Source organism: Brachyistius frenatus, unplaced genomic scaffold (assembly GCF_029030835.1).
Source record: "Brachyistius frenatus isolate BFR_SWC_R1_liver_20210118 unplaced genomic scaffold, ASM2903083v1 Contig_17, whole genome shotgun sequence".
Lineage (NCBI taxonomy): Eukaryota > Metazoa > Chordata > Actinopteri > Embiotocidae > Brachyistius > Brachyistius frenatus.
The window spans coordinates 5,394,338-5,421,536 of NW_027210616.1; the positions used below are offsets into that span (position 1 = coordinate 5,394,338).

General features: G+C 40.5%; 2 protein-coding genes across 7 annotated transcripts in view; both read right to left on the reverse strand.

The window, feature by feature from the left end:
- Positions 1-27,199, reverse strand: part of polr2g (RNA polymerase II subunit G) — a 125,618-nt gene that overhangs the window by 41,111 nt on the left and 57,308 nt on the right. The window lies entirely within an intron of this gene.
- klhl4 (kelch-like family member 4) overlaps positions 1,301-27,199 on the reverse strand; it is a 32,141-nt gene continuing 6,242 nt past the window's right edge. For 3 of the 6 annotated variants that reach the window (XM_069694513.1, XM_069694515.1, XM_069694514.1), the window contains 11 exons: positions 24,343-24,818; positions 15,822-15,989; positions 14,517-14,653; positions 13,858-14,054; positions 11,169-11,381; positions 9,580-9,766; positions 9,273-9,497; positions 6,119-6,281; positions 4,578-4,790; positions 3,109-3,280; positions 1,301-2,690 (listed from right to left, as the gene is read on the reverse strand). In XM_069694513.1, the coding sequence (XP_069550614.1) occupies positions 2,631-2,690; positions 3,109-3,280; positions 4,578-4,790; positions 6,119-6,281; positions 9,273-9,497; positions 9,580-9,766; positions 11,169-11,381; positions 13,858-14,054; positions 14,517-14,653; positions 15,822-15,989; positions 24,343-24,812 (2,205 nt within the window). In that variant the 5' untranslated portion in view covers positions 24,813-24,818 and the 3' untranslated portion in view covers positions 1,301-2,630. The remainder of the gene's footprint in view (positions 2,691-3,108; positions 3,281-4,577; positions 4,791-6,118; positions 6,282-9,272; positions 9,498-9,579; positions 9,767-11,168; positions 11,382-13,857; positions 14,055-14,516; positions 14,654-15,821; positions 15,990-24,342; positions 24,819-27,199) is intronic. The other 3 variants (XM_069694517.1, XM_069694518.1, XM_069694516.1) reach the window with 1 other exon arrangement.

The window sequence follows — 27,199 nt, forward strand, 5'->3', positions numbered from 1 at the left end:
TACCACCTTACTTTTTATCAATATAATTCTCAATATTTCTTTTTATTCCGTGGAATCTCAGCAGATCATAGTAACAGTTAAATCGCCCCGCCCACTGCCATGTTAATGCTTTATGTATGTTTCCGGCTGTATTTATGATATAGTAATATTGGACCACAAGATAAAGTATGTGTTTCTTGAGTTCTTTAAACTTGAATCAGACTTGGAAACCTGATGCATTTTTGATTTGAGGCAGTGTATGTACTGTGCATTTTATATTTATATTTTATTGCTTTTCTATTATGTTATTCTATTCTATTATTATTTTATTCTATTGTTTCTATTATTGCTCCTGTATGTATGCTGCTGTGGCGAAAAAATTTCCCCTCGGGGATTAATAAAGTATATACCTACCTACCTACCTACCTGCATCATAGTTTCAACATGGAGTACTGACTCTCTCTGTGTACCATTGCGTGTTTGTAACTGCGGTTGCTGACCTACGGCTAGACTAGAGTTGGCAAAGCAGTTAAGCCTCAGATTAGTGGACTTCACCGAGCTAACCCACATTAGAAAAGTGTAACAAAAAGGGAAGGAGAAGCTGATGACTTGGAAAAACTATAGTTTCATATTTCTACAGCTATTACACTTTGCTTCTCAAATTAACTATATAGAGATACACCGAGGTACATTCTCCATGTTGGGGCTCTCAGTAATATTATACTCTGACGAGGTGAGCTTAGGTGAAAGCTATTATCCTTTTATTGATTTCCCTTATGAGATCTGACAGCAGGAGATGCAGATAAACAGAAATAGAAAGTCAGAGAAGGAGATTAATCTTTACATCAGCTGAGATATGGAAGGGACAAAAGGAGTTTTTGCTCTAATGTCTGTCTCATATTTTGTGCATTTCAAAAACACCTACAGGGTTTGGAATTAATCTTGTACATGTGGACACAAAAGCCAATATTTTGTATGCAAAACTGATTGAAATCTTACCAAACACGTGACAGGAGGTTGGAGGGGAGGGACTATTTGGAGAGAAAACAATGAAAAAAAGAAAAGAAAAACAAAGGCAAACAAAAGCAGTTGGTCTTCAGTCTGTTGATGGGAGAGTGAAAAAACAGAGCAAACGTTGTTTGTATGATTTTCGAAGTGGGTACTGCAGTGACAACAAAACTAAGGTTAATTCTGACATCAAAGCTTCCAAGTCTGTTTAGTCAAAGAATCAGCAGACTTTACTTAAAGCAGAACAACAAGAGGAATCAAAATGTGCCCGCTGAGGGGGCCACAGCTCTAAACATGGATTTGAACATGCAAAGAGGACTGAAGTCATTTTATTTGTAGGTTTGCATGCTGTACAAAATCATGATTAAAAACATTAAAAGGAACATTTGGCCCCAAAAACATGTTATAATTACGGTTACAAATTGTTTTCTTCGTGAACAAGTCATTATGTTTTATTTTTTTGAGCAGTACAAGCAACTACAAATGTAAAAATTCTGTTGTATCAGTGAACTGTGTTGTGGAATCAGTTTTCCTAGTGCTGCACGTAAAAATGTAAAATAACCTGCCTCCACTTTGCTGTTATTTTTTATTTTTTTTAGGGTTAATCCAAAGTTGAGCTGTGAAAATGATCTACATGACCAATAAGGCATTAAATCCTTAAAAATACAGAAGAGACAGCAATCTTTATATTTAATATTGTAAAAATCAAAGAAAACATTCACTGAGATAGCATGCCCTGAAATAAAGCAAAATTGAAAATATTGACGGCAGCTGGTTTAGGCATGATTCAATTAACACAAATGTAGTTTCAGAAATTTCACAAAAATCTGTACAGCAATGTGAAATATCAATATGATATATTTTTCTGCAATTCACAAATTTGTAAACCTTTATTTCTATACGTAACAAGACATCTAAGACAAGCAAATGACTTTGGTGTTCTGTAGCTACAGGCTCCAAAAAATAAATACAAATCTTCCAAGAAAATGTCCAAATATATTAAAAGGTTATTCCTGTACTTCAAACTCATCACCCCAGTGTTTCCAGTGGTCTTCTTCACTAAAGAGTAAGAATCTGTTCTGACCACCTGTTAAAGGAAATACACTGGTACGTCTGTTTATTATAACAATGTCCATTAAAGTGGCGATAAAGGGACATATCAACTCAAAAATAGACTGTACGAGATGGCACTGATAAGAAATGTTTGTGTGTAAATGTAAACTGACCTGGAGTTTGGCTTATTCACTCAAAATGAAACTTTTACATTTAATCCTGTGGACATTCACTGAACTTTTCACAAGACCAGTATAACAAAGCAGGACAATAAAGGCTTGGCACTGATTTGCTACAGCTTAGCCAAGTCTGTGAAAATTCTTGATCGGTTGAGAATGTGGAGAATGTGCCGTGCATTCCAGTTCCCCCACTGGGCAGACATGTCCACTAATGACAGAAACAATGGTTCATGGGCGAGCCTGTCTCTGTTTTCCCTCTGAAAAATCTGGAGAGCCGAGTTAAAGAAAGAAAGAAAAAGAAAAAATGAAAACATGATTCTCAAAGGATGTGTCCTTGATCTGTTGTTTTGTTTGTCCACTCTTCTTTGCTGCTCCCTCATTTGTTTCCCATGCTGTCGTAAGACGAAATGCTCAAGGCAATTTCACCACCACCACACAGGCGCCTGCCCTGCCAATGTTGAGAGGGACCTCCTGCAGGAAGACGGAGAGGTTAACATGCAGTCTTCTCATCTGAGGCTGTCTTCAAAAAAATCCCATTTTACTTCATGCAGATAAGAAGGTCGTAGTAGCAAGATTGAAAAAAGGAAGAAAAAAAAAACGTTTGCAAAAGAGAAAAGCAAGCTATAAAATATTGATAGGCTTTGGTGACTTCCTGAGATTTATGCTCCTGAGGGGTGTTAACTGGAGCCCTGATGTTACATGTAACTAGTTCTGGCACTACAAGCTACAATTCAATTTAAATATTCATAATTTTAAATGTCAAAAATTCCCTAAAACACAAATTGCTTCATTATATTTTATTTACATCTAAAATAACGAGTTTGGTATGTAATTGGGTTTTTGTAACAATAGTTGTGCAAAAAAAATGAGTTCAAGTTGGTGTGATTACCTCGGTCCACTCATTGTTCTGTGCATCGTAGGACTCTACAGTGCTCAGATACGACTGGCCATCATATCCGCCCACAGCATAAAGCCTGTCACCCAGGAGGCAAACACCCACAGCATCCCGGGGAACGCTGAGGGAGGACACAGTGGTCCACGTGTCCGTCTTTGGGTCATACCTGCAATTGCAATGTTTGGTCGCGTAGCTGATATTTGCATCGATATTTGCGGTGGAACAAGATTTTCTGTAAAAAATGATTTATTTTCCAATCAGCCTAAATGACATGAAGAACACAGCATCCCATCCTCACTAATCAGAACACCCTGATGTTCGTCCTTTTTAATCCCAGATGTCTGAATGGTCAATGGTGAGCTCTTTTCAGCTCAGAGAATCAAACTGAAACATAAAAGCAAAATCTTAAGCTGTCTCTTGAGCAGCCGCTGGAGGGACGCCGGGACCACAGAGAGCTGGGAGCTCAGTGAAGGCACAAGAGATTTTTTTTTTTTCATCATATTGAAGACATGAAAGCTGAGAAACATTTTAAGATTTACTTTGTATGATCTCTGAGTAATTAAGCACCTCAGATGTTTACAATTTCTGTCAAGTCGTCGACTTCATGCAGCATTATGTCAGATTTAGGGAAAATAAGTCAAATGTGTCAGAATGTGATCTGCATGCAAATTACGTATGTAAACAGCAGATCAATAACGAAGTGTGATAATAATTAAAAGGATTATAATCACACAGATATGTGACGGAAAGCGGGGGGTCACTGGTTTACTTTCATGGGACTAAAATAGTTGATGTATTGGTAGAAGTGACTAAAAGGCTCTGTGTAAACATGTGGAGCATCAAATCTGGGAATTTAAAAGTTAAATGACCTTCTGTTCTTGGAAACTGCAATATTAATATATCAGCAACTATAAAAAGCTCAACGTAAATAATGGAAATCGTCCTCTGAGGTTTTAAAGATCGCCAAACGGCATTGACTAAACAGAGAAAATATGCAGAGATCAGACACAACTAAAGGGATACATGTTTCCATTAGTTATATTTGATATTTTGGTAAAAAAAAAAAAAAAATGGAGATGTTCAAATGAAGCGTCACATGGTACAAAACAAGTTTTGTGGCTGTATTTAAATGCTGCAACAAATAGTTGCAGTTACGTAAATGAATTCATAGGTTTAACCTGAGGTTCAGATTCAGAGGGAGGTTGTGGCCACCAGATGGTGCCAGATACTGTAAAATAAACCAACGTGTAGAAACTATGAGCTCTTCAGTTGAATATCCTGCAGTACAGACATGTCTCAAAATGCAGGAACAGGGTGGGGATGAAGAGGACTTTCACATTCTTTTTTTTCTTTTCTTTTTCTCATGAGAAAGTCAACAGGCCCGGCCCCAGAGCTCCAGCAACAGGAATCCGAACACAGCGTTATGTTTGTGGATTTTCTGCAGAGAAGAAGCATTTACTGACCTCTCAACACAATCGGAGAGTCTGGAACAGTGGTTGGAGGCGGGGGCGTCGTGTCCGCCTACAGCGTACAGGAAATTGTTGTAGGTCGCTACACCCACTCCTCCTCGCCTCTTGGCCATCGGCGCACACATGCTCCACTTGTTGGTGTGCGGATCGAAGCACTCCATCGACCGCAGACACGAGCTGCCATCTCGACCCCCTACTGCAAACAGTCTGAGAAATTACACAAGATAGTTCACAATCTCACATGTTAGACACGTGACCCGCAGCACTGCCGCATCTGGCAGAAGCAACTCACTTGTCACATGTTTGTAAAAAAAATAGTGACAATGAGTGATAATGTGAGAGATTTCAGAGCACACGGCAGCGAGTGGATAGTGGTTTTCAAAGGCTCTTTCCTTGAGTGTTCTCTTCCACAAAGATCACATCAGTGATTTTAAGTGCTTGCAGCTCGCAAGGCCCAACATCAAGAAAGTAGAGGCTAGGGGAAACAGTTTCCTTGTTGTCTATTTTTGACCTAGCTGCATAAAAATAACTGCATCGAATGTAACAGTGAGGGCTGGATGTAGCCGAGCGGCAGCCTCTTTTCTCCTTCAGCACACAAACACATTCAGATGAGGCCGAGAGCTGGTCTGTTTCATGCTTAATTTACTATTAAATGGCGTTGTAAAGCATCGAATACATACACATACGGAAAGTGTTTTGTTTTTATGAAGTCTACATAACTATAAATTACCACACTAATCGGAGCAACCTTTGCTTTCATCTGCTGACTATTGCACTGCCACACCGTTGTTGTTGTTTTTTTTTTTTTTTTTTATCTCACACAGACCACAACAGCATTCAAGAAGTAAAATGTTGTCAAACTAATTGTGCACTTCAGCTTTATCCTGGACCACGGCACTGGGAGTTACACAACCACACTCGTGGTATTGCTCTATTCCAAACTATGTATTATGTCACTGCTGACCATTTATAAAACAGAGCATGCTGGAGTGTTTAAGATTTTAGAATTTTTAACTGTTCAAATTAACTCGCAAATGAATAAATCTGGTACATGAACATATCTGCCTTGCTTTTAGTTGGATTGTTATTATTGCAAGGAAACAAAGGCTAACTTTGGCATAAACAAAAGATGAGATCATGTTCATTTTCTAGCAAGTCAATAAACAAGAGGATTTTCTAATAAAACTGTCTAAGACACGCAAGAATGTGCATGAACACAGACTGTCTGTCTACTATAACACAAAATGTTTCTACATCTAAACAGCAGAGCCAAATTCATGACAGACGGGTTCCTTTCAAATGCATGCAGTAACGCTGCCGTTCCGTTTTTCGGAGCAAATTCCTGTACCCGTCCGCCTCAGGCTTTATTGTGACTTCGCCGATGCAAAGGGCTTCAAACTCGGACTGACAGATTTTTAAAAGCAGCAGAAAAACAACAACATGCTTTTCCTTTAAGTGTAAGAGTGCACAGTTTATCAAAAAGCTATGCCGGCCTCATTGGTTCAATAAAGAAGAAGGCGGCGGCGGCGACTTACTTTCCATTAAGCGCTGTGACCCCCATGGTGCTGCGCGGTGTCGACATGCTGGCCACGTAATTCCACTGTCTGGCCTGCGGGTCCCAGCGTTCCACTGTGTTCAGATAGCTCCAGCCGTCGTGGCCTCCTACAGCATACATGGGGCCCTCAAGCACAGCAATGCCTGCACAAGTGGAGACGACATGTTACCCAATCATCAATTGTATGAGAAATTATGCCATTAGTTGATGAATGCCACCTGTGAGTACCTGTGCTTCACATTTGCATATTGATGTGAATTGGTATATGAAAACTGAAAAGAATAGAGCGTCTGTAATCATTTTTAACACCATTAAATGAACTGTAAAATGAATGAGGGATGAACATTTAATATTATGTGCATTATGTATTTATATTATGTATCTGGATTGGGTGTGACATATATTCTACAATATGTTTTATTCAGGGAGGCTAAATGCAACAAAAATTCAAACGGTTCCTGGAGAGAGCCGAGCCAGTGGTACACTTCTCATTTTAGGACTGAGCAGAGTGAGTCATCCGGCTGACCAAATCTACTCCAAAAAAAACAGGAAGTCTATAAAACTGCATTGTTATTCCTCAGTCCCAAGTCACAGAGGAAAGCGATTTTCACCAGCAACAATGCAAAGGATGTTCAAACACAATGGATTTTTACACGACCACCCTTATTTCCTTTGGTGGGAGTTCAAATATTTCGAGAGAACATGAGGGCAAGACCTCATTCAGAGAACCTCGAATGACAAACACTGTGAAGCCCCATTTTATTACCGACTGGTGGTTTTGGAATTAAAAAAAAAAGACTTTTCTCATAATGCACCCAGCAGGAAATGGTCATGCAGCGATGTTAGTAGGCACCAAGTATAAATATGTTCAGACTGAAAATATGCACATGATAAGCAACACAGCGAGAGATATTTGCTACCATAAAGATCAAATACAACACAGGTAATCTGTACAGTGTGATCTCCTGGGCTCGCTGATACCTCACTGGGTGTGTGAGCTGAATGCTTTGACAAGATCTCCCTGTTCTGTTACCCAGACCTGTTTCAACTGCAAATCAAAACGCTTCTGATATGAGATTTATTGGGCAGGCAAGTGTAAGGAAGAGCAAGGCCAGCACAGCTTGCCAAGCTTTGATAGAGGAATGAGAAAATATCAAAGGTCTATGTCAAAGAGATGTGTGATTTTCTTTTTCTTTTACCTCATACCAGTTGTGACCCTTCTGAGCATGGATCCTGCAATTTTTGGTGTTTCATAACACCGTGTTGCCTGACTGAGCTAAAACCTCAAACCTCGAAAGGAAGCGCGTTTAATTTCCAATGTCCTCTGAGACATTAATTTAAGGTTAAAGTAACAGACGGGTAGATTTTCAGTGAAATAAATGTCTGTTAATCACTCCCTCACTCTGAATGATGTAAGACAATAATGATCAGTGGCCCACATCTGAAAGCCCAGGCATGGGGAGTATCATGAACGGAACTATCTGAACGAGCCGAGTGTCTGTGGTGACATTGCCGGGACATATCACAAGCGCCGCATAGTTAGTGATGCCTTTTCCATCACCCAGCAGTGGTCGTTCTGCCAGAGAGGGTGGGCGGAGCTAACCCAACAGGTTTGCTCTTCAACTGCAGACTGACTCATGTCACACAGGTGACACTTTCTTTATCTCTGAGGAATGAAGTCCAAAACCTGCAATGACCACTTATCGCCACAGGTGCCACCAAAGACAACAAAACTGTGTTGTTGTTTTTTAGACTGTAACGTTGAAGGGAATTTACCTAATATATATTTAAAACAAATTTGAATCGTATCATGTCTTTGAGAAATAAATATGAAGAAAAGCAGCTAATTATAGAGTTTTTAAATTGGGTCACTATTTGGGATAATTTCAGGAGTTTATGAAAGGAGCAGTGTGTAGGATTTAGTGGCATCTGGAGGTGAGGTTGCAGATTACAACCAATTATACAACAAGTAGTTCCGACCCAGGGATCTGATTGGTCAATAGTACATTAGGAACTGTTCAAATCAGCATAAAGCATCACACCCTGCTCATCACTGGAAATATCACTACGCCTTCTCAATGGGAATGTATAATTGGAATTGAATTTGATATAATATGCAATATAATGTTGTCTTTACTAGTTATAGGCCTATGTAACATGACCCATTTGGCGAAATCGGGTCTCTTTTGGTTCTTATTTGTCGCTCCGAGAACCCGTATCGTAACACCACAGATAGTCGCGCACTTAAAATCCTAGCGACGGCTAGCTTGACTGGTTTGGTTGCTGTATTTATTCAGTTTGAGAAACGATCTCCAGAAAGCAATAAAACGGACTAGATCGCGTCTCTGTTGCTAGGTCGTTGCTAAGGGTCGGCCTACTTCCAGGAGTGACAAACATTGCATACATTACATTCGCTTCTACTGACTACTTGTTTTCCATATATGTTAGTCATATCCCACTTATTGCCATGGAAACTGAGATCACACTAACAAAAAGTTATATATTTTGAGAGCAAACGGCCCCACAAAATGCCCCACAAAAATTAAATTTTATTACATATTTTATTTAGATGGTAACTTGTAATATTGCTAAATTGAATACTCCTCGTCTCACCCTCACAAGTGTTTGCTTTGTCCATTCTGTGCTACTGTAGACACATGAAGGGCTTATTGTAAGGTCATGAAAACAGAACAATTCCTACTGTAGTTTCAGCTCTTTAAACGCAAATAAAAACATATTTATATTATGAATGACATAAATATTCAATTTCTGGCAATAGATCCACTTAAAATCCAACAAACTGGTTCTTTAAGGAAAAAATACCAAACATTCACTGCTTCCAATTACTTAGATGTAAGGATTTGATGATTTTCTATGCCATGTCTTTTACACACTTTATGAACAAAATTATCAATTAGTTGTCAGTATTAGCTGTTCGTAAGTTTGTCAAATTTGGATGAGTCTGAAAAGTGAATCATTATTTTTTTGAATAGCATCATGGTGCTTATGTGATTTAATGAACGAAACAAGGTAATGGTTGTTACAGTATGTCTGCTTTATCAGTTTGTTCGTGTATTACATTATTTTTACTGAACGAAAATAAACCATAATTGTGTGTCTGGACAAACTCTTACCAAGTCCATGTCTGTGTGTTGACATTGGGGGCATGGTGGACCACACTTTGCTGATAGGGTTGTAGCACTCCACCATGTTGGACGTCTTGAGTCCATCTCTCCCTCCGACCACATACAGCTTGTTGTCTATCACTGCCACGCCAAACTGCAGCCGGCGTCCGTTCATGACTCCAACCTGGACCCAAGTGTTCGTCCGCAGATCGTACCTCTCTATGGTGGTAGAGCCTAAAACCAAACACGCAGCCAATATTATAATTCAACGAACTCAAGTTGCTGTGTATTGCGAGCTACTGTGTATGAGCTGTACCTTTGGTAGCGTCCATCCCTCCAACAGCATAAAGTGAACCCACTGTGGACTTTCTAGGTTTCGTTCTTGGACTCTGGAACATGGGACGGCGTTCGGGCAGAAGATGGTACTTCATGGCCTCCATCAGCAGCTTTTGGCACTCCAGATCATCAGAGAACATCTTGTTGTTTTCCAGATCGGCGAGAAGCTTATGCATATTTCAAGGAATCACATTAATCAGCTACGTCAGAAAGAGGGAATGAATTAAAAACCTAAAGTGTAAAGAAAGTGCCAAATGTTTACTGTGTACACAAACTATCTTTGAAGGAATGCAGCGAAATGCCTGATAATTGTATTTAGATGTTAAAGAGCTTCGGGGAAACTGATAAACTCCTTGTAAAACAAAAGAACTCTGCGATTTCATCAACTTTCTCACTTAAAGGATTAATCAAAGATCAGTATCAAGTGAGGTCATTTTTGTTTGACCTCTGTGCACAATCTAATTCTCATCTTTAAGTAGGATAATATACAAATAATTAGTCATCAAACCATTTCTATACAGTATAGGAAGTTACTATATTGGGTAAACTAACACGTTCATAAGACCGTTTCAGTCAGTGTTGTCATATTGTACACATATTTTGGAAAATGGACTTCAGCATAAGAAACTTTATTGTTCAGGAAAATATCTACTAGTCAGTATTACATGTCCTGTTTCCAAATAACACTGAAACTACTTAGAGGATTGAAAAAGTTGCTTTTTAAACAGGATCTTTTGTCATGTGGTTTTATTGAGCATTCCCTGCACATTTCATTTTCATTTGCTATTTATTTATTGATCGTGTTATGCCTGTGAGGAATATCGGCACTGCTCATCTTAAGAAACAGCACCAGTTTTGGCAAAAACGATGATTCACTTCTGTTGTTTATTTGCCCGACAGCAAAAAGCGCCTCCTAGGCCAACGGATGAATTAACTTATGCATTAGATCATATTTTACTCATATTTTTCATTCATAAAAGCTTTTATTTGTAATTTTTGCAAACAGTGATGCTGTAGGTGATTTGTTCTCCATCTACTGACAATAAAATAAAATGTTAAATTCACATGTGCATATTTAGTTTCGGTAAACAATTTGTTGGAGAAAACGAAGCAGCATTAATTTAATAACAGAGATATGTTCATAGTTCATGTCGGCCAGAAAATGGTTATCTGTGTTTGATATGTAAATTAGGATGACCCAGTTGTAAACAATGCGTCTTTGTAGAAATACAGCATTTGTAAAATGTGCAGTCTTTAGAAAAAATGATGTGTAGCTGTCATACTATCAGCTTGGTTTGTCATTGTAAAGGAAGAATATTTTCAAAGTCTTACATTAAGTTATCATTCAAAATTCAGTTGTTCACAGCCTTAATTTATAAGAAAAGACAAAATTGTGCAAAACTGGCTTATAAATCCAGCCGGTTTCACTCTGGACAATCTAACAAAGATTAAAAAAAATTAAAAAAAATCAAGCGGTATTGTAATGTTTGATTTGTCACAAAGAAACTAAAGACAAAGCACAATGTCTCTTACTAAATGTTGATCATAACATTTCCTCAGCTGTCTCACCTGCGGAGGAAGAAGAGGCAGGCGGATGTAAGCCAGAAGCACCCCGAGGTCCCGCTGCCGCTGCTGGACGTCGTACCTCACCCACATCATCAAAGCTTGGAAAATTGTTTCCTCGTCGGGAACGTTGATGTCATCGCTGGAGAGCAGCTTAACAATCTCCGCCGTGGGGAGCAGCAGGAACTCCTGGTTCTGAATGACCTCCAGGAAGTGTTCCTGGAACACGGAGGAGACGCGGAGGAGACAGATAATCATCAGCTATTAGCCGAGAACAACGCTTGCTGCAGCGCTGTGTGTGTGTGTGTGTGTGTGTGTGTGTGTGTGTGTGTGTGTGTGTGTGTGTGTGTGTGTGTGTGTGTGTGTGTGTGTGTGTGTGTGTGTGTGTGTGTGTGTGTGTGTGTGTGTGTGTGTGTGTGTGTGTGTGTGTGTGTGTTTCTATGAGGACCGAGTGGCACAAGGACAGAGAGGTGAAGAAAAATGAGTGCAAAGAGAAAGAGTGTGCCAATTTGGAGGTCTCTATCTCCTATAACTGATAACCACAGTGAAACTCTCCATTTCACATCCATTTTCAACGAACAGATGAAACTGTCATCTGGTTTCACTTCGCTCATTAAGTCAAATTATCTACATGACAACAGACTACAAATCAATCTGGTATAAAACATTTGGCAGAAAACACCTCTTCGTAAGCCAATAAGACATATTTGCTGCTGATCGAACATGATACCATCCAGCCTTTATAAGCCTTTTAATGAGAAACAAAGGCCCTGCAAACCCCGATTACAATCCTACCAATGCAGTGTCCAGCTCCAAGTTTTCTGGAAGCTGTTTTCTATTGCCTTTCTAAAGATTAATCTTCCATGTATTGGCCTGAAGCCCAGGCAATATGACAGCACTGCATGGCTACCTCTTCAAGGTCTTTGTCTCTGGGCAGTTCCATTAGATATGATATATAAAACACTCTCCCCTCCTCTATGCATCTATAGTATATCCAACATGAAAACACATGACAGACATACATAGTCTTTGGCTATAATCCCACTGTGTTTACTCTTTGAACGAGAAAGCTGGGCATTAATCATTTAGCTGCCACAGCAACTTTGACAAATCAAGTGCTCACAGTAGAGTGAATGCTCAACAATTACAAAAAACAAGCACGCTACTGATCATCAACTTGCAACAAATTACAGTGTCTCGGCCCGATCTATTAGGAGAGAAGGTTTTAAGATCTTAACAGGGAGCTTTAATGAAATGAGGGACATCTATTGATCTGTGGTGGTTGATGCTTGGGGACAACCTCCATCCAACTCTTTGACGTTTGCTTTGGACCAATTATTTGTAATTACCAGTCCTGAACAGCTGACAGCGAAATTCAAAGCTAAACCAAGCTGATATCGTAAACATTTAACAGGATGTGTTTTTAAGACGCTGGCAAAGTCATTGGTGAGTAAACTGCTTGGAAAACAAGATCAGCGGGAGAGGATGTTAATTGATTTAACCACTGCGAAAGAGTAATTGTGTAATACCAGTGTTTTTTGAGGAGGAGGAGGACTGACGCCTAATCAGAGGGAGGCTAGGAAATGATCTTCTAACGAACATTTTGATTACAATGTAATTTGCAAAGACAAAAACAGATGCTTGCAGTACACAGTATATTGTTATTTTCTAAAATAGGTCTTGTATTTTCATATACACAAAGTATATATTGAGAAATGTAAAGGACAGAGGTTTTTTGCTGAAAAGAAATACTGTTGACCCAAACAATAAAACATTAGACGTGTACGTACTACAACATTAAAAGGGCAAATCTTTCATGAAGGAAATTGATGTTAGAAGTGGATCTCGGCTCGACTAGGAAAACCAAGATTATCAAAATGCAACTCGGTCCACTTAGAACGCAGAGGATGGCTTTCCAGGAAGCAGACAGCTCTTCCTGCTAATTATACTGCCGTGATTGAACAGGAAGTTGCCCCTCTTGTGCAGTTTGATGATTAGATTAACCTCCTGGTCCTGGACAGGGACTATGTAAACAGGCTGAGCAGATGTCCTTCAGGAGATAACGCCTGCCTTCGCGCAGTCAGTTCTGCATGGCCAGCAAGAAATGATTTGTCAAATAGATGTGGCTGAATCTTAATCCAGTGCAAATATCCCTCGCAGAAATATATAGAAATTGGACGACTGGCAGTGAACTAATCGATGTGGTATCTCTTACGGGCAGCAGCACATAACCAAATTATAGAAAGTGAATCCATGAAACTATTCAATTTCTATTCAAATGTACCCCTCACCCATTTCTCTGCTGAAGTATTGGACTCAAAACTGAGGACAGTCGAAACTATTCCAATGTGTCGTGTACAGAATATCCATCCAGGACATTATCTGTTCATATTGCGCTTACTGACTAAATCTGCTAAACAATGGTTATTAGACCGGACAAAATGGAAGAAAAATAAAATCCAGATAAGTGCAGAAAAGGATTTGGAGTAAATCCTCTCAGTACTTTACATTGTGTGGAGCAGAGTAAATCGATCTACTATAATGTGGTTGCCTTTCACGCGAGCATACATCCGCTAATCAAACTAAATGTTTAAAAACAGTTGCCGATGTGTATTCATGCAACGGGGAGTGCAATCCCTTGTCACAAAGTGAATAATTTAGCCCACTATATAAATGCGCTCTGCCTCTGTCCTACCATGGTGTAGTTATGGGCCACATTGAGCAGGTCCACGCAGCCCTGGGCATCTGCGAAGGAACGGATTCCCAGGCAATTGGAGGGATGGAGCTGTTTCATCAGGAAGTTACAGCAAACCTGGATGACCTGTGAGAGCTGTAGGAGGCAAGCTGCCGCCAATAAACTCTCAATGGTCTCCTCTTTCAGCTCAAGGACACCTGCAATGTCAGGACAAGGAAAAAAAGACTCTTATGTCGTGACTGAATGTAGCTGCAATGGATAAAACTGTGGTTTTATCAATGCAAATAGCAACAAATATTAACAGTTAAATGAATACTTAATAAGTACTTAAAATGGGGAATAGTGTAAAAAGATACTGGAGGCACAAACCTGTGAGCTATTTTTTTTTATGTTACATACTCAGTTATGTTTAACAGCAGAACAAACCTGACAGTCATCATGATGATGTTTACTTTGCAATTGAAATACTGAAAGAGTGGATGTTCTGACTCGAACACATTGTAGGGGATTTACCAATGGGCAGTTTGCCTGGTAATTTTGTTTTTACTCACAGTCAGCCTAATGATGAACAGTCCTATTGATCTGTTTTCAATCACGCTGGATTTTAGACATCTCATGACTACTTACAAGAGCTAGTGAATGTCTTTATGAGCACTCACCAGTGTAGGCAAAATTAACCAGGGATCTGAGGGCCTCTGGGTCCACTCCCTCCATCTTGATCTCCTCTTGCTTTGCCTCTCTCACGTCGCTGGTGAACATAGCAGCAAAGTAGTCCGACACAGCACTCAGGACCAGTCTGCCGTGAAGGAAAAAGGCAATGAATTAATGCTCTTTATGTGTCTGTGGGAGATCTATATGCTAATGATATTAAGAGTGCATTTCATGTCCTCAAATGTAGCTTTGCTTCATTAAAAACTACATTTATTCTCTATGTATTGCATCAAATTGTGCTGAGAGTTTAATGATTTCACGCTGCACCATTTTCTAACGGTGATTTATTCTAGTTATGTGATTTTACACCATGCAGGTCACTGAGAAATGTAAATTCGCCACTGCTGTATGATTCCACTTTGTCAGTGTTTGATAGATGATGTTATTCCACATGCTTCATGTTGCTAATCACTACAACGGTCAGACTTCTAATTATGTTCGCTCATTTGTCAAACTCGCATAACATTCTGGTGGATTTATGAAGGGAAGGAGAGATCATGTGGTATTACAAGGTAAATGTGATTGAGTGAATAAATCCTACACCCATATTTCCACAATGTTGTGGTTTCTAATATTCATATTTATTATGCCGCGTGTCATTTATTATGCCATAACCCTGCTTCACATGGCTGTATCCAAGCAGACTATGATTTCAGACTGCTGTTCACACAACTGGGTAACTGGGATCCGTCTCTTCTGTCTCTGTGGAGCATTCCGGTTTCATGAATCCGTCTGGATGAGCTAACAAACTCTGCCGGTGGATAGACACACAAGCAGATGCACTCAGTGAACACAATGGCTCTCAGCATTTGGGGCATGTCATGTGATCTGTTGGGTTCAGTCATTCACACGAGGGCTGGATGTCCATATATTGACACCTCTATGCGGTGGAGCACGGTGTTCTTCCGGGTATCAAATGAAATGTGGAAATGAGCATGGGCAGAGCTGTAATTAGATCACAGCAGCTGAGGTGTTTAGATGCAAACCAGTGCACATGGAGTGTGCATACCTGTCTGGTCAACTGCCACCTGGAAATCGGAGGGAACTTGCTTTGCATTTCAAAGATCACCCAATTATTCCTCAGATCAATCCGACTGACAAAATTTTAATGCAAACTGCGGTCCAGGCCGAAGCCTGAACGCCTGTGTCACCAATTTAATGAAGTGTATCCAGATGAGCCTCTTTACTTCTAATCTGAGGCAGACGCAGGCGTAATTAATGGAATCAAAGCAGACAGAAGCACAAACACAGACCTGTGAGCTGGTATCTTGTGATCCCCCGCGATCAGGAGGACATCGCACAGCTGCTTGTGCTGGAGGTAGGTCTCCATTTTGCGGAACGTCTGTTCTGCATGATTTGTGGCCTGGAAGAACTCGTCAGACGAGTTGGTGTTCATTCTGGACAAGGTGCTCAGAACCAACCTGTGAAAGACAAACAGGAAGGGAGGAAGAGAAAAGAAGAGATTTGATTAAAAAACTGTTGCAGCCGTTAACCCTGTACAACTGCAGCATCTTTACATCTACAATATAAATGTGAAATCGTTGGGATAATATGCCAGAAAACAGAGTCAAGAGGAAGTTTTTTTTTACAAGAGTACATTGTAGAGCTCTCCATGGGCTGCAGAGCTTCATGCCGTTTTTAAATAAGCTGAATTATAATACATGTATAGCAATAACCTATCCTGCAGTATTAACACAATAACATATAATCAAATCAAGCAGAACTTTAGCCCTGAACCTTACATTAAAGAAAATGTATTAAGAAACCAAAGATCCTTAGTCGCACAGTCAAGAACAGGAATCCTTCATCTGGCCCTTGAAGTTGGTAAAAATATCCAAGAGGTGTGTGAATTATGTGATTTTTATAATGAGTTAAGAATTTCTGTTAAATGAAATTCATGTTCAAAATCCAGAATTGTTCTGGTGCTCTGATGATGACTAGATGTAATGGTTATTTAGGTTTAATATTTATAAATTGGTTACCTTTCTTGCTGCTTAAAAAAACAAAAAAAAAAAAAAACATCAAGAAGGTGTATTAGTTTATTGTTACTCTAACTCTTTTTGTTATTAATGGTGTTTTGTAAGCCAGTTTGGGCTGAGCATATTGTTTATTCATGACACAATGACAAAATTAATCAATTAATCACATTAAATATGTAGGCATTGCAGCAGAACCCATTCTCTCCTGCTGCAACATGGCATGTATCTTCTTTTAAATCAGAAAACAATTTATTATCTATTTAGCACAACAACAAAAAAATAGTAAACTACGAGGAAAAACTACAGTTGACGAGGCACAGACTAATTGAACAGGAGACACTGGAGGTGAAATATTAACAAGAGAAATGAATTAAACAAATGAATTATCTTCGCTCTCTGTTTACTCTTCCTATCCAAGTAGGAAGTGAAAAAGAAATGAAGTGGCTGTACACATTGAGATAAACAACAATTTGCTGAGGACACAAAAGAGCTTATTTGGACACATGGCACTCTTGAATCCTCTTCTCCCTGCGGTGCATCTGCATCTTTCTTGCCACTCTAAGCTGAAATTAAGACTGTTATGGACTAAACTCCATACATAAGTGGATAACTGAGCACTGCAGTCCAATGGGACAAGCCAACGGCACAATCTATGCAACAGCTTCCTAGACACAATGTGTGCACGCCTCTTTGTCTGTTTCTGCGTGCATCCGCATATCTGTCTGTGCACGTGTGTTTTCCAAAAACAGAGACTTAACAAAGTGAACCAGCCGGTTCCTTGCAGCATTGTGGCGAGGCTGAGTCCCCGTCCCCAAAGGCCGCTAGATTACATGCTGTTTTACAGGCAGCCGAGTAATCCCTCCCACTCATGGCAAATAATGCAGCCCAGTCACTGGTGTCCTTCACAGAGAAAGTCCACTCATTGACATTTAGGGTTGTTTGTTATGCTACATAAACGCCCAAGCTGCCTCTCCGAAGGGAATTTACTGTCATCTCATGCTTCTTCTGCTGTGCAGACAGATAGCGCTCAAGATTTTTTTTTTTTTTTTTTTTTTTTTTTTTTTACTGCTATTTAAAGCAACACTTTAAGTCCCCACTCATTACTACTCATACACTGATATGAGAGCTGCACAAACCAGTAAAGTTACAGATTTGTTAATACAAATGAACTGAAAACGCTGCAACGCTTGGCAGCACAATATGTTGGCACATACTGAGGTTGATACTGCAGCGGAGATGGAGGGGATGGTGGCTGTTATTGATGTCCTGATTAAATCACTATTATAAAGTTTTTAGCCGAGCGTGTAACTTTCTCCTCTTTGATTACAGAAAGCAACAACATTTTCCCTGTGGGAATTGTTTATTTTACACTTCGGTCTTTGCAGTATCCTATAGTCTAATCTTTATTGGGAGACTTATGCTAAATGCAAGAGTAATTTATTGCCCTGTCACGATATTCCCCTCTGACTCTGGAGTCTGGGAGAGGAACACCAAATACGACTGAATAAGCAATTGGGCCATAAACCTGAGATGCATTGCCTTTGTATTGGCTCCAAGGCATGTTGTAAGGATTTTTCATGCCTACCAATCTCTTCGACACTAATTGCTTTGGTATCACATACTAGGGAGCAGTAAATTTGCTCAGAGGTGTATATTCTGCTTCCACTGGTGGGCTGGATCATCAGAGGCATAGCCAAATTTTATTGACGCACTAAAAACCCCAGAACACGTTGCTCCAGAGAAACTGCTGCGGGGACAATGCTATACATCGCTTTAGTAAGCAATTCACAGAGAGTCACAGAGTCTCGGGGAGCATATCAATTTCTTTTGTAGTGTACAAACAAGAACAAAATTTCAATGTGCCTGCTTGCATTCTCACCACTCAGAGAATGTGAATTAGTCTACAAAACAGAATAGAAGCATAGACTCTGCTTTATTTACCACCACACCTTATCCTACAGCAGATTTCCTTCAGTGAGCACATGTCACCTGAAGTCTTGTCATTTGTTCTTCACACCTTCTCGCAGCTATCACGCCAGAATGTGACTAATTGATTCAGAGAACCTGCAAAATCACTGCATATTCAAAATAATCTGCTGCGCAGGTGAATCACATGTTAGGCAGTATTTTAGGATTTTGTCAAGACTATAGGAGACAGTTTTAAGGCTGTGCTATGGAAACTCCATATACTCTTTTTGTCCACAAGACACAGACAATACAGCACAAATATAAATAGCAATACAGAGTAATTATTTAAAATAATCGTGTTTAATAGACAAATTGTTAGACGACTCAAGTGCTTTCTGACCGCTCAGATTAGCCACTAGCGGTAAAGATTATGAGTCAGATGTGTTGCTGAGAATTTTATTTCAACAGGGGAAAGTCGTGCCTGCCTGGGTCAAATGGGAAAATGTCTTTTTCAAAATGGATTATAATAGCCATTTTCCCCCAGAAGTCTGCTGAGAAGCTTTGGTCAGGTTGAAAATCCAACAACTCATACAAAGCCTCATGCAGCATGTGTCAAATCTATACAGTATATATTTCATGAGATATGTATGCCTCTGTACTCTGACAGGCAGTGTACTACCATTGGGCTTTACGTTGAGAGAAATATATACACTGTGATAACTTGATCCAGGCAGAGGGACTGATAATTCTGCACAGAAATAGATTTCCCTGTCTGCACTTTCCATATCTCACAGAGGCCCACAACAGATATTCTTCTTCTGATGCCATTGTTGTACTAGAAATATCTGCTTACTATTGATAATGACAGAGGGCCTCTGGCTGCATACAGAGACCGTGTCGTGACTGAAATTTGGTCCCAATGTGGTTATGTTATGTTAGAGAGAGCAGTGGAAAATTGCCACAGCTGTAAACACAAAGGAAATATATGGCCTTCTTATAAGTTTTCCAGAGCGGCCCTGACAGCTCAGCACACTGCAACTTACACACTATTAGAAAACAACAACCAAATATGGAAATGTGCCTCAAACACAGAGTGTGGTAAAGGTTAGGGTGAGGGGCTTGGGAATGCAATATGTCGATGAGTGTCCCCACAAAGACAGTAAGATACGTGTGTGTGTGTGTGTGTGTGTGTGTGTGTGTGTGTGTGTGTGTGTGTGTGTGTGTGTGTGTGTGTGTGTGTGTGTGTGTGTGTGTGTGCGTGTGCGTGTGCGTGTGTGTGTTGGAGGGCGTCATGTAAGTGAAAAATGTGCAGATGTTAGCAGAAAGCTCCTCCCTATTTTGCTGATGGCAGGTTAACTTGCATAGTATATGAAACTATCAGTGTTGGATTGTCCATAATTTATTTTCATCTGATAGTTGGTAAACAAATTCATCCACAACACAACAGCAGTCGATCCCGAGTTGTCTGCAGTATTTTTTTTTAGACATTAACTGATGTAGGTATTAAATTCTATATGCATTTTTAAACAATCTAGTGTGGTGATTTAAAGGTCCTTATAATTTAATTTGAATTGGAGGGAAAAACAGGATGAATTATTGCATCAATAACTCAATTACAAGCCCCAAAACCTACTACTGATCTTAAATTGTGCATATTATTGTAAAGTGATATTTTCTGAGCGCTCCCTGGAGCCGCTAATTATAGATTTACTCATTAGTTTCAGTTTGATTACACTTGTTCGTGCCTCCTGATCCTATTTCCTTGTGAACTCGCGTAAACGTGGGTGCCTCAGGACACTGTTGAACTAAGTCATGGCCCCGACGAATAGTACCCATGTAAAATTCATAGAAACTGTGTCAGGGATTTTCTCTTTCTTTGAATTAGGCCCTTTTGGGAGAACAAATGACTGATTCATGTTTGAAAAGAAATTAGAGAATGTGTCCAGCATATAATGTGGCTGTATGTCTTCTTACTACTATTCAAAGCACAAAAATGAATATGGCTTCATCTTTGGTTTCCATCTTGAATGAAGAACGACGTTCACTATTTAATATATGTTTTCACAAATTCTCCAAACCCCTGTGGGTGTCATTCTGAGATTACTACTGATATACTGTGTTTTACAATTTACTGCATCTTAACTGGACGCATCCACTGGTTGTGTCACACACAGACCTTCTCAGCCCGGCGGTGTTACAAGGCATTCAACAAATAGCTGAATTACTGCTGTTGACAGGGGGGAGAGGTGGTGGTATTTCTTTTCCAAGGCGGTAGAGAGGGAATTGAGATATCATTCAAACTAACAGCCCGCTGACTCAAGCCTCTGTTAGTGTTTATGTGGGAGAGGTCAGGGTTTCCATTCCATTCTGTTTAACTTTTGTCATATAGTCTCCGTCAACGACAGGGAGAGGTTATTTGGATGAGAGTCATGAGGACAGAACAAACACACAGGATATAGATATGTAGGGTAGGAAACAACAAGGTAGGCTATTATACTCTACTACGCAACGTTTGATTTAACAACTCCGCAGATACAAGGCAGCTACTTGGATGAGACGGGTTACATAGAAATGGGACTTGCATATAGATGAAGATCCTTTCAAGCCATCGCTGAATGAGTTCACACAAAGCTGATTAAACCTAACACCGCCAGATAAACCTCGCAGTATTTCATACCATACAGAGTTTTTAAATCGGGTGTCTGGTGAGAAATCCCCGCACTGGACGGATGAAAGCAAACCCGCCATATTGGCACCAGAAACCTTCGCCCACTGAGCCGGCTAACTTCCGGTTCAGCCCGGTGCTAACTAGAATGGGGATAAAATATTTCAATCACACGTCTCTTCTCGACAAATATTATCAGACCGAATGGCCCAAATTCTGATACTGAAACGAGACGTTTCGCTGAGTTTGTGACTCCTTTTATTTCATTTGCCCACTATTTACCACAATTTATCCGTTGTTTACAGCTGCAACAGTAGCGCTACAGTGGAGCCTGTGATGTAAGCATGTGTCGACAGGGTTTTTGTAATTACCGTCACTGGCAGAAGGCGGAGACAAAAGTTCTGCACTACAGGTCTAATTAATTTCAGGAGAAATCTAACCGAATGAGAATAATTATAATGGCACTGACAACAGCATAAATGAGTCACTCACTTTGTGTTGTCTTCAATATTCCTTATTCAATTTAGAATGAGCTACAAAACTCAATTAACTGAACACAGAAAAAGATGTTTCAATAGCTAGAAAACGTTTCCAACATTTCCAATAATCTTCCTGCCACACCAATAGCAGAACACTGATGTGAACATATGACTTCATGATTTATCCTTATTAAATGTATTAATATCGAACATAAAATGTTAAAAGTCAAGCAGATATATGAGCAGAAACATTTACTGTTACAGCATTATTTACTCTAATAAAGTTACAGCTACAAGCTGTTTGCTTAAATTTTGCCAACAATCTGAAATATTGCAGGAGTGAGAAATCCAATCATAGAAAAAACCAGAGAAACTGTTGGGATGGATTTGTTCTAAACACTTTTTGAATGAAACTAATCACTGAGGGGCATATGCACCGCAAAGTGACTGACACATCTACAGAGGAATGCCTGCAACTTTTGTATTTTTCACAGCCAGCAGAACTCATTTCTAGATCCAGCCTAAGGGATTGTGACAAATTATGTGTCAGGGATTTATGATGTGAGACGTAATAGGGCCAACCAGCTGGTGGAGTAAATGAATGTGCATATCTCAGTGACATCCACACATCTGCATAGCCGCAGATGAACATGCGGGCCATGATGTGTCACATAGTCACTGGTCTAATTCACCAGGCTACGTTGGGCACATGCAGACCTTGTCACCGAGTCATTCACAGCGACTTCTCCTTCACAGTGATTGAGTGGCCGTATTTCCATTAAAATATTACAACCTTGATTGAGAAGTGTCCTTATGCAACACAAAGCTGATAACTGCTCACATAAAATACATATTTGTTGTTATCTCTGGCACTGAGTGATCAGGAAATTGATGTCTTGATTAATTAAGTAAAACAGTTGCTAACAGGGTGATTATTCATATGAAAAGCAGAATTGATGAATACCCTGTCAATAATTTGAATGATGCACAGCCATTTAGAATCTGTGTATCTTGCTAACAGTTTGGTTGGGGGGGAAAAAATGCTTTTAAAAAAAGAAAAACGTTTTGGTAAACAATTATTATATTCATAAATTAATATCACTACGTGGATGGATTTTATGATCCAGCAGAGCAGAACCATTTCAATATTTCAGTATCATTGTCAAAATTTGATGGCAGTGCTGTATTTTACATGGCCAGAGTGAACTCAAGGTCCCCGAGAGCCAGAGAGTTACACATTTCACTGTGAGGCACATCTTTTATTCATGCATTTTCACACACAGGGACTCCAAAACATGAACATCTGCCAATTATGCCAACATGGAGAGCAGAATGTCGAGTTGATTCCAAAACTGAATCTTAACTCGGAATAATTCATGTTCTGTTCGGGGAACCCAACCGTCCACTGCCCGTGGCATTCATTTCATCCACATCGACACATTTTTGGCTGCAGGTTGGGACTATGTATTTACAATTACATTTTTAATCACAGTGTGCTCTCTATCTAAAAAACAAAACAAAGGGACAGGTCTACCTTCATTGTTCATTTCATCACCAGGTGCACAGAACAAAAGCACACAGGAAAGCTTAAGGACCAATCACCTCAGAATGTCACAGACAAGATAAAAGGAGACTTGGTCTTTTCATCCTTGATGTGATGCGCTTTTAGTGTTCTGCCAGACAGCACACGCACGCGCACGCACACACACACACACACACACACACACACACACACACACACACACACACACATCTCTAACCTGTTTACTTCCTGGAAGAAGCTGTAGGATCAGAGGGAAGACAAGGGGGGAAAACACAACATGGAAAGGCAGGGGGTGGGATTTATAGCTGCAAAACCTATTTATGAGAATTTGGCATTATAATGTGCAAAAAGATGTTGGCAGCAAATAAATCAAAAACCCTGTGCCAGCCACTAGCTATGATAGCTTTTAGCTCATAAAGTGAGATGTAGTTGGCAGTCTAGATAATTCATGATTGCACTGCTCCCTATTTTTATAGGCCTACTACGTGTTCCGTGATGTAAAGGCTCTTACCCGCCATTTCCACTTTTAACTCTGTGGAAAGATGCATTAATGTGCCACGCAAAAACTAAATACTCTGAGGAATCAGCCAAAGGCACACTGTGCATGTAATGTGCACCGCAACACAGACAAGGGAGCAGAAAAAGCCTTGGCTTTCAGTTCACTGAATAATTAAAGAGATGTTTTATTGGTTTATCCTGCCCAGCATGCTGTGGCCAATGAGAGTGAGCTGTCCCCAGGTGAGCCTTGGTGGCAGCCGACTAGCTTGAGTAAACAGGAAAATGATAGCTGTGCAGATAATTTCATTTTAGCTTAATTAAAGGAACAACAGGCAAGATGGCACTGCAAATATCTGAATAAAAAAACAAACAGTGGATATACTCCTTACATATGTTATCTGCATAGTCTAATCTCAGATAAGGCATGACTGCTAGGAGCTAAGTAAGCATTATTTATTGTTTAAAGCATCAGTTGTGCTCTTCTTTCCTCATCACAAGAAACCGTTATTACTTTTAATCATTAGTTGCTGCCTCGGGCATCAGACTTTTAGCAGCTACTTCTACTTCGAAACCTAAATGAGTGTTATCCCAAAATGGCATCGATTAATCTGGTCTCTGCTACTTGATCATGAAATGAAAAAGGACTAACATGGCACTAGAGTCCCTGCCTCCTAAGTTTCAGACCTCTGCTAACAGTAATACCTCTCTCTGGCCTCCACCTCTGCAGTTTCCTCTGTGCTGCTCTTCACATCTTCTTGGCCACTGTTTGTGTCCTCTGTCCTTGTGGTGGCGGGAGAGGAGCTGCTCTTTGAAGACTCCTCGCTGACCTGCAGACCTTGGATGGTGTTCTGCTGATGATGCCATGATTGATGGCCGGCTCTGACATAGACAGGTGTGGGCCCCGGCGTCGGCGCCAAGATGCTGTGGACCGGGCTGTTCTTCCGTAGTCCTCCGACGCCTCTCTCCCTGGAGTGACTCTTCAGCCGTCCCTGGACGGGCGTCCCTCTGTGGTCCAGGCCATCCTGCTGGATGTAGCCTCCGCCGCCGCCGCCGCCGCCGCCGCCGCCTCCACCTCCACCGCCGGCCGAACCTTGGGATGAATGGCTGAACCAGCGCCAGCGGAGCCTGAGGATCTGTTTCACGTCAAATTCCTTCTTCCCTGACACAGACATCCTCCTCTGGGTTTGGAGACGAAGGCAATGGTGCGTTGATTCCCCAAAAACATGGGAGAGCAGAGGAGACAAGAGCCTTGGTTTCAGTCCTCACTGACTACAATGTGCCTCTTCTCTTCCGTTATTGTCTCACTACTATCATGACTACCCCCTCCTCCTTCTATTACTCCTCCGTTGTTCTTTTAGTGGAGATGGAAAGCAGTCCTCTGCAGCTTTTGTTCCTGTGCCTGAGACTACTACCCTCCCTCCAACTCTCTCTCTCTCTCCCTCCTGTGCTGCTGCTGTTTCTGTTTGCTGCTGCTGCTGCTGCTGCTGCTGCGCCGCTGGAGCCGAGTTAATGCACATGCATGATCCACACACTCCCTCCCCTTCGCCTCCTCTGTTTCGCTCTTGCTGTTTCTCCCTCTCTGCTTGTTTCTCCACACAGAGACAGATACAGATACAAAAATCTGAAAATCTTCCAAGTCCTGCGTAGACCTCTCTGCTGCTGTTCTGTGTCTCCCTGTGTGTGTGTGTGTGTGTGTGTGTGTGTGTGTGTGTGTGTGTGTGTGTGTGTGTGTGTGTGTGTGTGTGTGTGTGTGTGTGTGTGTGTGTGTGTGTGTGTGTGTGTGTGTGTGAGTGAGATAGCGGGGCTGCCTGCTCTTGCTGCGAGGGGGAGGTGGGGTATCATGGAGCCACGATGATGAGGTCACACCTTAACAAAGTAAATCACTGCTTGCTGAAGGAAGGACAGACGAAGACTACTAACTACTCTGTAATTTAAGACTACTTACAGGAGCTCGTAATACATTAATATAAGTGTTTACCCACGCATGTTCATTCATAAACAGAAAAGCAGGGATACATAAATATCTCTCTCATAAATAAGCAAGGCGTATCAACTCACAGTGTTAAAGGCGAGAGAAATGAATATCACACCAACACATATCTGTGCAGTCTGCTATGCCCACATCAAACAGAATCCCTTAGGGGAATGTCTCAATGTAGGTAGCCATGCAGAAAAAAATATTCTCCCTCAGTCACTGTCTTGTAAGCCCCCTGCGATTACAAGTGAAAAAAGACATACTGATGAACCTTCAAGGTCAGTAAGCTGCCTGCTGTACAGCCATGGTATCGAAGAGCAGCTTTACATTTTAACAACAGATCCGTATAAACTTAATACTGTAGCATCGTACGTAATGAAGATGCTTTCAGCATCACCGACAAAGGAAAACATTGGTATGAAGGTATGCTGTCAGGTATTCTGTCAACACTGTTGGATCTCGATGTTTTTACATACTTTGTTACGATCTCATTGTCAAAGCAAACCGCGTGTGCTGAGGATGCAGGTGGTAATTGGATTTTGAAGTGAATAGTGAACTAGAAAAAATTAAATTGTGAAAAACAGCCATTCTTATCTGTTCGTTACTACAGTGTCTAGTCAGCTACAATGGAATAACTCAATTAATGGTAATATTTTGCACCCCGCCTCCCTGTTAATACCGTATTCATGGCTCTCATCTCCACGAAGCAGAAATACAGTGAGCTCAACTTTTATTCCTGTGAAAGAGATGAAAATGCAATGCTGTCCGTGTGTGCTTGATCCTAACTTCCACCTTCAAGACAAAGGTGAGAGGAGAATCTTACACTCCAACTGTTCTTATCCGCCTCCATCACCTCCCACAGAGGGATTGGACTCAACCAGCTACTGAGTCCACTAGTATCTTTCTAAATCATACCCGCTTATGTTATTTACTGGCATCGTTACTTATGAGATAACTTTAAATATCTTCCACTCACAGACACTGCCTCCATTGCACACTTTTTCTTTCCTCTCACAAATCGCTCTGTGGAGACCACAAAAACTAACAATAAACATCACTTGTCTTGGTGTCCTTCATAAATAACAAAAGCCTTTACAGTAGTGGCAAAGACTCTGATTATTACAGAGACAATGATTTTCCCAGAAAATCAAGAAACACATATGAACAACTGTTCAGGTCAATGCATTATTCAGTCATGTCTCTTGGAGGAACTACAGCAGCTTGAAAGACTGGGTGAAGCGTGTGGCTCATCCTTTGCTTACTTCCAAGTGTTTATGCTAATAACACTAAAGCAACGGATGAGCTTCAAACATTATATTCACCATCAATAGGCAAAACATTGAATTATTAATATGAGCTTTCTCTGCGTTAAAATAATTATTTTTCACATTGTGTTATGTTATTTGGAGCCCAAAAGAATCAGCGTAAAGGAACTGGTCCCTGCTGGGGATCCTGAGAATTGAAAGGTTTTTTATACAAAAGCTGCGAGTCGGCATCTCCACCACAACACCAGCCCAGCTGCTTGAAGGCTTTCTTTGCCTTTAAGATCACCTTCTTGATTTTGCAGTACGTTACCTTTTGACA